Source organism: Oncorhynchus masou, chromosome 2 (genome assembly GCF_036934945.1).
Source record: "Oncorhynchus masou masou isolate Uvic2021 chromosome 2, UVic_Omas_1.1, whole genome shotgun sequence".
Lineage (NCBI taxonomy): Eukaryota > Metazoa > Chordata > Actinopteri > Salmoniformes > Salmonidae > Oncorhynchus > Oncorhynchus masou.
The window spans coordinates 7,463,928-7,479,278 of NC_088213.1; the positions used below are offsets into that span (position 1 = coordinate 7,463,928).

At 40.4% G+C, this 15,351-nt stretch overlaps 1 protein-coding gene across 1 annotated transcript in view; it reads right to left on the reverse strand.

The window, feature by feature from the left end:
• Nucleotides 1-804, reverse strand: part of LOC135552370 (centrosomal protein of 89 kDa-like) — a 205,842-nt gene extending 205,038 nt beyond the window's left edge. The window contains exon 1 of the mRNA XM_064983947.1: nt 685-804. Coding sequence (XP_064840019.1) covers nt 685-726 — 42 coding nt within the window. The 5' untranslated portion in view covers nt 727-804. The remainder of the gene's footprint in view (nt 1-684) is intronic.
• Between the last annotated feature and the right edge of the window lie 14,547 nt (nt 805-15,351).

The following is a 15,351-nucleotide window of genomic DNA, read 5'->3' on the forward strand; positions in this document are numbered from 1 at the left end:
GCTGGCTAACTAGTCTAGTCAGAAGCAGAGAGACAAAGTTGGCTGGCTAACTAGTCTAGTAAGGAGCAGAGAGACAAAGTTGGCTGGCTAACTAGTCTAGTCAGAAGCAGAGAGACAGAGTTGGCTGGCCAGCTAGTCTAGTCAGAAGCAGAGAGACAAAGTTGGCTGGCTAACTAGTCTAGTAAGAAGCAGAGAGACAAAGTTGGCTGTCTAACTAGTCTAGTCAGAAGCAGAGAGACAGAGTTGGCTGGCCAGCTAGTCTAGTCAGAAGCAGAGAGACAAAGTTGGCTGGCTAACTAGTCTAGTCAGAAGCAGAGAGACAAAGTTGGCTGGCTAACTAGTCTAGTAAGGAGCAGAGAGACAAAGTTGGCTGGCTAACTAGTCTAGTCAGAAGCAGAGAGACAGAGTTGGCTGGCCAGCTAGTCTAGTCAGAAGCAGAGAGACAAAGTTGGCTGGCTAACTAGTCTAGTCAGAAGCAGAGAGACAAAGTTGGCTGTCTAACTAGTCTAGTCAGAAGCAGAGAGACAAAGTCGGCTGGCTAACTAGTCCAGTAAGGAGCAGAGCGCCAGAGTTGGCTGGCTAACTAGTCCAGTAAGAAGTAGAGAGACCAAGTTGGCTGGCTAACTAGTCTAGTAAGAAGCAGAGCTGTCTGAGAGTCAGACTGAGGGAAGAGACTTGACTTACAAAGGCTTTCTTTCCACTTCTCCTGAAGCTAAATGTTGACATCCTGTCCTGATGTCGAATTGATGGTTGATTTGGTTGGAGGAAGACGTTGTTGATGTTTGTTGTTTTTAATGAACTATAATAAAGAGTAGCTAACTAGGTAATTAATAAGACCAATTTTTTGGTATTCACAATCTTCTGCTTTTTCATATTCAATCAGAGTCAAGACGTCTTTACAGAAGCCAACTCCCCGACTCGTATCCAGACGCTTTGCACCTCAATACAACGGCTAATTTCATTGGCTGATAGTAAAATGAGTAGCCACTCAGCGTTCAGCTTTAATCCTCTTAGCAACGCCACCATTTCTCATTTCACACACACTGCACGTGTCCCAACAGCAGGTGGCGCTATCATACCACGTTGGTTTGACCATACAAGGACCTGAAATGGAGATTTTCTCTCTCTCTGTCTCTGTCTCTCTCCCCCCCCCCCCCCCACACACACACACGCACACACACACTAGTGAAAAAAGTATTTAACTGGTCAAACCAGATTTGAATTATATACAGAATGTCTAGTCTACTTTTTAATTTCATGCTTATTTCCTGTGATTTTCCTTCTGCAGACTGGAAGGTCTTACAGCTACTGTAACGTTGGTCTCATACACTACTAATTTCCCCTCATTCCTCTCTCTCACACACACACACACACACACACACACAAACCACTCTGACATCAGTGCTGGCCTGCAGAAGCCTTCTCTCTTTAAAAACTGAGCCAAACCATCCAACCCACGACATCAGAAAGTGGAATCTGTGAGCACTTTAAAAGCCATTAGGTCTCCGCAGGCTATGCAGTGCCTGCCGTTCCCATGCTTCTAGTGTTCGACAAAGGTGAGAAGGACATGTTATAGTGCTTTAAACGTATATATCATCTGGGTTTGCGGAAGGTAAACGGGCAGTGATTCACAGTAGTGGATAGGCCTCAATGTAATACTATACGGGTATACTGTAAATACATATGTAGAAAACAGCTTGGTTTTCTCCTCTCTTCTCAAAGCTATTGAAGGTATAAAATAAAGACAAAACAGAGCTTCTTTCATAGTCTTTTATAGAGCAGGCAGGCAGGCAGTCAGGCAGGCAGGCAGGCAGTCAGGCAGGCAGGCAGGCAGGCAGGCAGGCAGACAGGCAGTCAGGCAGGCAGGCAGGCAGGCAGGCAGTCAGCCAGGCAGGCAGACAGGCAGTCAGGCAGGCAGGCAGGCAGGCAGGCAGTCAGGCAGGCAGGCAGGCAGGCAGGCAGGCAGTCAGCCAGGCAGGCAGACAGGCAGTCAGGCAAGCAGGCAGGCAGACACAGGAAGTACAGGAGACCAGTCTCAGTCTTGAGAGGGAACGTCACAACGGGCTCCATCTGAGTCACATGGTGTTCCCAGACCAACACAGACAGAGGGGCTTGTGCTGCAGTTTCAACAACACTTTCCATGGGGAATAGGGCCAGGCTGGCATGGGGGGGCTCGATGACAACACATTCAGATAGATTTTTAAGTAGACAAATGTTTCTAATAAAATACATTTACATTTAGTTTCTTTAGCAGATGTTCATGTCCACAGTGACTTACAGTGTGTTCAGCGAGAGTAGAACTTTTCCCATGAAATATCAATATCCAATATAAAGTATATAAAGTACTTTAAAGTCCTACTTCAGTAGTTCTTTGGTGCAATCTGTAGTTTATGTATCAATACTCTATTTTACTTCACTACATTCCTAAACAAATTGTGTGTCGGGGAAAACATTTTATTAAAAAGTATATTTGTTTAGGAATGTAGTGAAGTAAAATAAAGTTGTCAAAGAATATAAATAATGAAGTATAATTATATTTGAATGTTTAGCAAGACTGGAAAATTGTCAAATTCACTCAGTTATCAAGGTCATCCCTACTGCCTCTGATCTGACTGACTCACTAGACACACAAGCCTCCTTTGGTGTCCTCGTGTGAGTGTGCACATAGCTATCAGTCCATTTTTAAAAAACAAAGACAAATGTGCTATCTGGTTTACTTAAGATAAGGAATTTGACTAGGAGCTAATCTTATATTAACCCCCCTGTACCAAACTAGATGCTAGGTTTATATTAACCCCCCTGTACCAAACTAGATGCTAGGTTTATATTAACCCCCCTGTACCAAACTAGATGCTAGGTTTATATTAACCCCCCACTGTACCAAACTAGATGCTAGGTTTATATTAACCCCCCTGTACCAAACTAGATGCTAGGTTTATATTAACCCCCCTGTACCAAACTAGATGCTAGGTTTATATTAACCCCCCCTGTACCAAACTAGATGCTAGGTTTATATTAACGCCCCCAAACTAGATGCTAGGTTTATATTAACCCCCTGTACCAAACTAGATGCTAGGTTTATATTACCCCCCCTGTACCAAACTAGATGCTAGGTTTATATTAACCCCCCAAACTAGATGCTAGGTTTATATTAACCCCCCCAAACTAGATGCTAGGTTTATATTAACCCCCCAAACTAGATGCTAGGTTTATATTACCCCCCCTGTACCAAACTAGATGCTAGGTTTATATTAACCCCCCCTGTACCAAACTAGATGCTAGGTTTATATTAACCCCCCTGTACCAAACTAGATGCTAGGTTTATATTAACCCCCCTGTACCAAACTAGATGCTAGGTTTATATTAACCCCCCTGTACCAAACTAGATGCTAGGTTAATATTACCCCCCTGTACCAAACTAGATGCTAGGTTTATATTAACCCCCCTGTACCAAACTAGATGCTAGGTTTATATTAACCACCCTGTACCAAACTAGATGCTAGGTTTATATTACCCCCCCTGTACCAAACTAGATGCTAGGTTTATATTAAACCCCCTGTACCAAACTAGATGCTAGGTTTATATTAACCCCCTGTACCAAACTAGATGCTAGGTTTATATTAACCCCCAAACTAGATGCTAGGTTTATATTAACCCCCCTGTACCAAACTAGATGCTAGGTTTATATTAACCCCCAAACTAGATGCTAGGTTTATATTAACCCCCCCCCCTGTAAACTAGATGCTAGGTTTATATTAACCCCCCAAACTAGATGCTAGGTTTATATTACCCCCTGTACCAAACTAGATGCTAGGTTTATATTAACCCCCCTGTACCAAACTAGATGCTAGGTTTATATTAACCCCCCTGTACCAAACTAGATGCTAGGTTTATATTAACCCCCCTGTACCAAACTAGATGCTAGGTTTATATTAACCCCCTGTACCAAACTAGATGCTAGGTTTATATTAACCCCCCTGTACCAAACTAGATGCTAGGTTTATATTAACCCCCCCAAACTAGATGCTAGGTTTATATTAACCCCCTGTACCAAACTAGATGCTAGGTTTATATTAACCCCCCTGTACCAAACTAGATGCTAGGTTTATATTAACCCCCCAAACTAGATGCTAGGTTTATATTAACCCCCCAAACTAGATGCTAGGTTTATATTATACCCCCAAACTAGATGCTAGGTTTATATTAACCCCCTGTACCAAACTAGATGCTAGGTTTATATTAACCCCCTGTACCAAACTAGATGCTAGGTTTATATTAACCCCCTGTACCAAACTAGATGCTAGGTTTATATTAACCCCCTGTACCAAACTAGATGCTAGGTTTATATTAACCCCCCTGTACCAAACTAGATGCTAGGTTTATATTACCCCCTGTACCAAACTAGATGCTAGGTTTATATTAACCCCCCTGTACCAAACTAGATGCTAGGTTTATATTAACCACCCTGTACCAAACTAGATGCTAGGTTTATATTACCCCCCCTGTACCAAACTAGATGCTAGGTTTATATTAAACCCCCTGTACCAAACTAGATGCTAGGTTTATATTAACCCCCCTGTACCAAACTAGATGCTAGGTTTATATTAACCCCCCAAACTAGATGCTAGGTTTATATTAACCCCCTGTACCAAACTAGATGCTAGGTTTATATTAACCAAACTAGATGCTAGGTTTATATTAACCCCCAAACTAGATGCTAGGTTTATATTAACCCCCCAAACTAGATGCTAGGTTTATATTAACCCCCAAACTAGATGCTAGGTTTATATTAACCCCCTGTACCAAACTAGATGCTAGGTTTATATTAACCCCCCTGTACCAAACTAGATGCTAGGTTTATATTAACCCCCCTGTACCAAACTAGATGCTAGGTTTATATTAACCCCCCCAAACTAGATGCTAGGTTTATATTAACCCCCCTGTACCAAACTAGATGCTAGGTTTATATTAACCCCCCTGTACCAAACTAGATGCTAGGTTTATATTAACCCCCCAAACTAGATGCTAGGTTTATATTAACCCCCTGTACCAAACTAGATGCTAGGTTTATATTAACCCCCCAAACTAGATGCTAGGTTTATATTAACCCCCCTGTACCAAACTAGATGCTAGGTTTATATTAACCCCCCAAACTAGATGCTAGGTTTATATTAACCCCCTGTACCAAACTAGATGCTAGGTTTATATTAACCCCCCTGTACCAAACTAGATGCTAGGTTTATATTAACCCCCCTGTACCAAACTAGATGCTAGGTTTATATTAACCCCCTGTACCAAACTAGATGCTAGGTTTATATTAACCCCCAAACTAGATGCTAGGTTTATATTAACCCCCCTGTACCAAACTAGATGCTAGGTTTATATTAACCCCCTGTACCAAACTAGATGCTAGGTTTATATTAACCCCCAAACTAGATGCTAGGTTTATATTAACCCCCTGTACCAAACTAGATGCTAGGTTTATATTAACCCCCCTGTACCAAACTAGATGCTAGGTTTATATTAACCCCCCTGTACCAAACTAGATGCTAGGTTTATATTAACCCCCCTGTACCAAACTAGATGCTAGGTTTATATTAACCCCCTGTACCAAACTAGATGCTAGGTTTATATTAACCCCCTGTACCAAACTAGATGCTAGGTTTATATTAACCCCCAAACTAGATGCTAGGTTTATATTAACCCCCTGTACCAAACTAGATGCTAGGTTTATATTAACCCCCCTGTACCAAACTAGATGCTAGGTTTATATTAACCCCCCTGTACCAAACTAGATGCTAGGTTTATATTAACCCCCTGTACCAAACTAGATGCTAGGTTTATATTAACCCCCTGTACCAAACTAGATGCTAGGTTTATATTAACCCCCCTGTACCAAACTAGATGCTAGGTTTATATTAACCCCCCTGTACCAAACTAGATGCTAGGTTTATATTAACCCCCTGTACCAAACTAGATGCTAGGTTTATATTAACCCCCCTGTACCAAACTAGATGCTAGGTTTATATTAACCCCCTGTACCAAACTAGATGCTAGGTTTATATTAACCCCCCTGTACCAAACTAGATGCTAGGTTTATATTAACCCCCTGTACCAAACTAGATGCTAGGTTTATATTAACCCCCCTGTACCAAACTAGATGCTAGGTTTATATTAACCCCCCAAACTAGATGCTAGGTTTATATTAACCCCCCTGTACCAAACTAGATGCTAGGTTTATATTAACCCCCCTGTACCAAACTAGATGCTAGGTTTATATTAACCCCCTGTACCAAACTAGATGCTAGGTTTATATTAACCCCCAAACTAGATGCTATAGGTTTATATTAACCCCCCAAACTATTAACCCCCAAAACTAGATGCTAGGTTTATATTAACCCCCCTGTACCAAACTAGATGCTAGGTTTATATTAACCCCCTGTACCAAACTAGATGCTAGGTTTATATTAACCCCCTGTACCAAACTAGATGCTAGGTTTATATTAACCCCCCAAACTAGATGCTAGGTTTATATTAACCCCCCTGTACCAAACTAGATGCTAGGTTTATATTAACCCCCTGTACCAAACTAGATGCTAGGTTTATATTAACCCCCCAAACTAGATGCTAGGTTTATATTAACCCCCTACCAAACTAGATGCTAGGTTTATATTAACCCCCTGTACCAAACTAGATGCTAGGTTTATATTAACCCCCCAAACTAGATGCTAGGTTTATATTAACCCCCCTGTACCAAACTAGATGCTAGGTTTATATTAACCCCCAAACTAGATGCTAGGTTTATATTAACCCCCTGTACCAAACTAGATGCTAGGTTTATATTAACCCCCTGTACCAAACTAGATGCTAGGTTTATATTAACCCCCTGTACCAAACTAGATGCTAGGTTTATATTAACCCCCCTGTACCAAACTAGATGCTAGGTTTATATTAACCCCCTGTACCAAACTAGATGCTAGGTTTATATTAACCCCCCTGTACCAAACTAGATGCTAGGTTTATATTAACCCCCCTGTACCAAACTAGATGCTAGGTTTATATTAACCCCCTGTACCAAACTAGATGCTAGGTTTATATTAACCCCCCTGTACCAAACTAGATGCTAGGTTTATATTAACCCCCCTGTACCAAACTAGATGCTAGGTTTATATTAACCCCCCTGTACCAAACTAGATGCTAGGTTTATATTAACCCCCCCAAACTAGATGCTAGGTTTATATTAACCCCCCTGTACCAAACTAGATGCTAGGTTTATATTAACCCCCCAAACTAGATGCTAGGTTTATATTAACCCCCTGTACCAAACTAGATGCTAGGTTTATATTAACCCCCTGTACCAAACTAGATGCTAGGTTTATATTAACCCCCTGTACCAAACTAGATGCTAGGTTTATATTAACCCCCTGTACCAAACTAGATGCTAGGTTTATATTAACCCCCTGTACCAAACTAGATGCTAGGTTTATATTAACCCCCCTGTACCAAACTAGATGCTAGGTTTATATTAACCCCCAAAACTAGATGCTAGGTTTATATTAACCCCCCCCCCCAAACTAGATGCTAGGTTTATATTAACCCCCTGTACCAAACTAGATGCTAGGTTTATATTAACCCCCCTGTACCAAACTAGATGCTAGGTTTATATTAACCCCCCAAACTAGATGCTAGGTTTATATTAACCCCCCTGTACCAAACTAGATGCTAGGTTTATATTAACCCCCCTGTACCAAACTAGATGCTAGGTTTATATTAACCCCCCTGTACCAAACTAGATGCTAGGTTTATATTAACCCCCCTGTACCAAACTAGATGCTAGGTTTATATTAACCCCCCTGTACCAAACTAGATGCTAGGTTTATATTAACCCCCGCTGTACCAAACTAGATGCTAGGTTTATATTAACCCCCCCAAACTAGATGCTAGGTTTATATTAACCCCCCCAAACTAGATGCTAGGTTTATATTAACCCCCTGTACCAAACTAGATGCTAGGTTTATATTAACCCCCAAACTAGATGCTAGGTTTATATTAACCCCCTGTACCAAACTAGATGCTAGGTTTATATTAACCCCCCAAACTAGATGCTAGGTTTATATTAACCCCCCTGTACCAAACTAGATGCTAGGTTTATATTAACCCCCCAAACTAGATGCTAGGTTTATATTAACCCCACCAAACTAGATGCTAGGTTTATATTAACCCCCTGTACCAAACTAGATGCTAGGTTTATATTAACCACCCAAACTAGATGCTAGGTTTATATTAACCCCCCCAAACTAGATGCTAGGTTTATATTAACCCCCCAAACTAGATGCTAGGTTTATATTAACCCCCCCAAACTAGATGCTAGGTTTATATTAACCCCCTGTACCAAACTAGATGCTAGGTTTATATTAACCCCCCTGTACCAAACTAGATGCTAGGTTTATATTAACCCCCTGTACCAAACTAGATGCTAGGTTTATATTAACCCCCCAAACTAGATGCTAGGTTTATATTAACCCCCCTGTACCAAACTAGATGCTAGGTTTATATTAACCCCCCAAACTAGATGCTAGGTTTATATTAACCCCCCAAACTAGATGCTAGGTTTATATTAACCCCCTGTACCAAACTAGATGCTAGGTTTATATTAACCCCCCTGTACCAAACTAGATGCTAGGTTTATATTAACCCCCTGTACCAAACTAGATGCTAGGTTTATATTAACCCCCAAACTAGATGCTAGGTTTATATTAACCCCCTGTACCAAACTAGATGCTAGGTTTATATTAACCCCCCTGTACCAAACTAGATGCTAGGTTTATATTACCCCCCTGTACCAAACTAGATGCTAGGTTTATATTAACCCCCCTGTACCAAACTAGATGCTAGGTTTATATTAACCCCCCTGTACCAAACTAGATGCTAGGTTTATATTAACCCCCGCTGTACCAAACTAGATGCTAGGTTTATATTAACCCCCCCAAACTAGATGCTAGGTTTATATTAACCCCCCTGTACCAAACTAGATGCTAGGTTTATATTAACCCCCCTGTACCAAACTAGATGCTAGGTTTATATTAACCCCCCTGTACCAAACTAGATGCTAGGTTTATATTAACCCCCCTGTACCAAACTAGATGCTAGGTTTATATTAACCCCCCTGTACCAAACTAGATGCTAGGTTTATATTAACCCCCTGTACCAAACTAGATGCTAGGTTTATATTAACCCCCTGTACCAAACTAGATGCTAGGTTTATATTAACCCCCCTGTACCAAACTAGATGCTAGGTTTATATTAACCCCCCAAACTAGATGCTAGGTTTATATTAACCCCTGTACCAAACTAGATGCTAGGTTTATATTAACCCCCAAACTAGATGCTAGGTTTATATTAACCCCCCTGTACCAAACTAGATGCTAGGTTTATATTAACCCCCTGTACCAAACTAGATGCTAGGTTTATATTAACCCCCCTGTACCAAACTAGATGCTAGGTTTATATTAACCCCCCTGTACCAAACTAGATGCTAGGTTTATATTAACCCCCTGTACCAAACTAGATGCTAGGTTTATATTAACCCCCCTGTACCAAACTAGATGCTAGGTTTATATTAACCCCCCTGTACCAAACTAGATGCTAGGTTTATATTAACCCCCCCACACTAGATGCTAGGTTTATATTAACCCCCCTGCTACCAAACTAGATGCTAGGTTTATATTAACCCCAAACTAGATGCTAGGTTTATATTAACCCCCTGTACCAAACTAGATGCTAGGTTTATATTAACCCCCCTGTACCAAACTAGATGCTAGGTTTATATTAACCCCCCCAAACTAGATGCTAGGTTTATATTAACCAAACTAGATGCTAGGTTTATATTAACCCCCCTGTACCAAACTAGATGCTAGGTTTATATTAACCCCCACCAAACTAGATGCTAGGTTTATATTAACCCCCTGTACCAAACTAGATGCTAGGTTTATATTAACCCCCCTGTACCAAACTAGATGCTAGGTTTATATTAACCCCCCAAACTAGATGCTAGGTTTATATTAACCCCCCTGTACCAAACTAGATGCTAGGTTTATATTAACCCCCCTGTACCAAACTAGATGCTAGGTTTATATTAACCCCCTGTACCAAACTAGATGCTAGGTTTATATTAACCCCCCTGTACCAAACTAGATGCTAGGTTTATATTAACCCCCCTGTACCAAACTAGATGCTAGGTTTATATTAACCCCCCTGTACCAAACTAGATGCTAGGTTTATATTAACCCCCCTGTACCAAACTAGATGCTAGGTTTATATTAACCCCCTGTACCAAACTAGATGCTAGGTTTATATTACCCCCCTGTACCAAACTAGATGCTAGGTTTATATTAACCCCCCTGTACCAAACTAGATGCTAGGTTTATATTAACCCCCCTGTACCAAACTAGATGCTAGGTTTATATTAACCCCCCTGTACCAAACTAGATGCTAGGTTTATATTAACCCCCGCTGTACCAAACTAGATGCTAGGTTTATATTAACCCCCCCAAACTAGATGCTAGGTTTATATTAACCCCCCTGTACCAAACTAGATGCTAGGTTTATATTAACTAAACTAGATGCTAGGTTTATATTAACCCCCTTCAAACTAGATGCTAGGTTTATATTAACCCCCCCTGTAAACTAGATGCTAGGTTTATATGTAAAGGTGAATTCCCCAATTATAAACTCTGGAGATGCTGCTAAATGGTTTATATTAACCCCCTGTACCAAAATAGATGCTAGGTTTATATTAACCCCCCCTGTACCAAACTAGATGCTAGGTTTATATTAACCCCCCTGTACCAAACTAGATGCTAGGTTTATATTAACCCCCCTGTACCAAACTAGATGCTAGGTTTATATTAACCCCCCTGTACCAAACTAGATGCTAGGTTTATATTAACCCCCCTGTACCAAACTAGATGCTAGGTTTATATTAACCCCCTGTACCAAACTAGATGCTAGGTTTATATTAACCCCCCCAAACTAGATACCAAACTAGATGCTAGGTTTATATTAACCCCCTGTACCAAACTAGATGCTAGGTTTATATTAACCCCCCTGTACCAAACTAGATGCTAGGTTTATATTAACCCCCCTGTACCAAACTAGATGCTAGGTTTATATTAACCCCCTGTACCAAACTAGATGCTAGGTTTATATTAACCCCCCTGTACCAAACTAGATGCTAGGTTTATATTAACCCCCTGTACCAAACTAGATGCTAGGTTTATATTAACCCCCCTGTACCAAACTAGATGCTAGGTTTATATTAACCCCCTGTACCAAACTAGATGCTAGGTTTATATTAACCCCCTGTACCAAACTAGATGCTAGGTTTATATTAACCCCCCTGTACCAAACTAGATGCTAGGTTTATATTAACCCCCCTGTACCAAACTAGATGCTAGGTTTATATTAACCCCCCTGTACCAAACTAGATGCTAGGTTTATATTAACCCCCCTGTACCAAACTAGATGCTAGGTTTATATTAACCCCCCTGTACCAAACTAGATGCTAGGTTTATATTAACCCCCCAAACTAGATGCTAGGTTTATATTAACCCCCTGTACCAAACTAGATGCTAGGTTTATATTAACCCCCCAAACTAGATGCTAGGTTTATATTAACCCCCCTGTACCAAACTAGATGCTAGGTTTATATTAACCCCCTGTACCAAACTAGATGCTAGGTTTATATTAACCCCCCTGTACCAAACTAGATGCTAGGTTTATATTACCCCCCCTGTACCAAACTAGATGCTAGGTTTATATTAACCCCCCTGTACCAAACTAGATGCTAGGTTTATATTAACCCCCAAACTAGATGCTAGGTTTATATTAACCCCCCCCCTGTAAAACTAGATGCTAGGTTTATATTAACCCCCTGTACCAAACTAGATGCTAGGTTTATATTAACCCCCCTGTACCAAACTAGATGCTAGGTTTATATTAACCCCCAAACTAGATGCTAGGTTTATATTAACCCCCTGTACCAAACTAGATGCTAGGTTTATATTAACCCCCCAAACTAGATGCTAGGTTTATATTAACCCCCTGTACCAAACTAGATGCTAGGTTTATATTAACCCCCTGTACCAAACTAGATGCTAGGTTTATATTAACCCCCCTGTACCAAACTAGATGCTAGGTTTATATTAACCCCCAAACTAGATGCTAGGTTTATATTAACCCCCTGTACCAAACTAGATGCTAGGTTTATATTAACCCCCAAACTAGATGCTAGGTTTATATTAACCCCCCTGTACCAAACTAGATGCTAGGTTTATATTAACCCCCCAAACTAGATGCTAGGTTTATATTAACCCCCCTGTACCAAACTAGATGCTAGGTTTATATTAACCCCCCCAAACTAGATGCTAGGTTTATATTAACCCCCCTGTACCAAACTAGATGCTAGGTTTATATTAACCCCCTGTACCAAACTAGATGCTAGGTTTATATTAACCCCCTGTACCAAACTAGATGCTAGGTTTATATTAACCCCCTGTACCAAACTAGATGCTAGGTTTATATTAACCCCCTGTACCAAACTAGATGCTAGGTTTATATTAACCCCCCTGTACCAAACTAGATGCTAGGTTTATATTAACCCCCCTGTACCAAACTAGATGCTAGGTTTATATTAACCCCCCTGTACCAAACTAGATGCTAGGTTTATATTAACCCCCTGTACCAAACTAGATGCTAGGTTTATAACCCCCTGTACCAAACTAGATGCTAATATTAACCCCCCTGTACCAAACTAGATGCTAGGTTTATATTAACCCCCTGTACCAAACTAGATGCTAGGTTTATATTAACCCCCCTGTACCAAACTAGATGCTAGGTTTATATTAACCCCCCAAACTGTACCAAACTAGATGCTAGGTTTATATTAACCCCCTGTACCAAACTAGATGCTAGGTTTATATTAACCCCCTGTACCAAACTAGATGCTAGGTTTATATTAACCCCCAAACTAGATGCTAGGTTTATATTAACCCCCCTGTACCAAACTAGATGCTAGGTTTATATTAACCCCCTGTACCAAACTAGATGCTAGGTTTATATTAACCCCCTGTACCAAACTAGATGCTAGGTTTATATTAACCCCCCTGTACCAAACTAGATGCTAGGTTTATATTAACCCCCCTGTACCAAACTAGATGCTAGGTTTATATTAACCCCCCTGTACCAAACTAGATGCTAGGTTTATATTAACCCCCAAACTAGATGCTAGGTTTATATTAACCCCCCTGTACCAAACTAGATGCTAGGTTTATATTAACCCCCCTGTACCAAACTAGATGCTAGGTTTATATTAACCCCCCAAACTAGATGCTAGGTTTATATTAACCCCCTGTACCAAACTAGATGCTAGGTTTATATTAACCCCCCTAGTACCAAACTAGATGCTAGGTTTATATTAAACCCCCTGTACCAAACTAGATGCTAGGTTTATATTAACCCCCAAAACTAGATGCTAGGTTTATATTAACCCCCCTGTACCAAACTAGATGCTAGGTTTATATTAACCCCCCTGTACCAAACTAGATGCTAGGTTTATATTAACCCCCCTGTACCAAACTAGATGCTAGGTTTATATTAACCCCCTGTACCAAACTAGATGCTAGGTTTATATTAACCCCCAAACTAGATGCTAGGTTTATATTAACCCCCCTGTACCAAACTAGATGCTAGGTTTATATTAACCCCCCTGTACCAAACTAGATGCTAGGTTTATATTAACCCCCTGTACCAAACTAGATGCTAGGTTTATATTAACCCCCTGTACCAAACTAGATGCTAGGTTTATATTAACCCCCTGTACCAAACTAGATGCTAGGTTTATATTAACCCCCCTGTACCAAACTAGATGCTAGGTTTATATTAACCCCCCTAGATGCTAGGTTTATATTAACCCCCCTGTACCAAACTAGATGCTAGGTTTATATTAACCCCCCTGTACCAAACTAGATGCTAGGTTTATATTAACCCCCCTGTACCAAACTAGATGCTAGGTTTATATTAACCCTAGATGCTAGGTTTATATTAACCCCCCAAACTAGATGAGTTTATATTAACTAGGTTTATATTAACCCCCTGTACCAAACTAGATGCTAGGTTTATATTAACCCCCCTGTACCAAACTAGATGCTAGGTTAATATTACCCCCCCTGTACCAAACTAGATGCTAGGTTTATATTAACCCCCCCTGTACCAAACTAGATGCTAGGTTTATATTAACCACCCTGTACCAAACTAGATGCTAGGTTTATATTACCCCCCCTGTACCAAACTAGATGCTAGGTTTATATTAACCCCCCTGTACCAAACTAGATGCTAGGTTTATATTAACCCCCCCAAACTAGATGCTAGGTTTATATTAACCCCCCTGTACCAAACTAGATGCTAGGTTTATATTAACCACCCTGTACCAAACTAGATGCTAGGTTTATATTAACCCCCCTGTACCAAACTAGATGCTAGGTTTATATTAACCCCCCTGTACCAAACTAGATGCTAGGTTTATATTAACCCCCCCAAACTAGATGCTAGGTTTATATTAACCCCCCTGTACCAAACTAGATGCTAGGTTTATATTACCCCCCCAAACTAGATTCTAGGTTTATATTAACCCCCATACTAGATGCTAGGTTTATATTAACCCCCCTGTACCAAACTAGATGCTAGGTTTATATTACCCCCCTGTACCAAACTAGATGCTAGGTTTATATTAACCCCCTGTACCAAACTAGATGCTAGGTTTATATTAACTCCCCAAACTAGATGCTAGGTTTATATTAACCCCCCAAACTAGATGCTAGGTTTATATTAACCCCCCAAACTAGATGCTAGGTTTATATTAACCCCCCTGTACCAAACTAGATGCTAGGTTTATATTAACCCCCCAAACTAGATGCTAGGTTTATATTAACCCCCCCTGTACCAATCACCGAGCCTCCGGAGGCAGAGCTCTCTACCCCATCGCTGTCTCGCAAATTTTGGAACAATGTGAACGGCTTACTATACACTGCTCAAAATTTTACATGCTATATAAACTCTACATGCTATAGACACTCTACATGCTATAGACACTCTACATGCTATATACACTCTACATGCTATATACACTCTACATGCTATATACACTCTACATGCTATATACACTCTACATACTATATACACTCTACATACTATATACACTATATACACTCTACATACACTATATACACTCTACATACTATAGACACTCTACATACTATAGACACTCTACATACTATAGACACTCTACATACTATA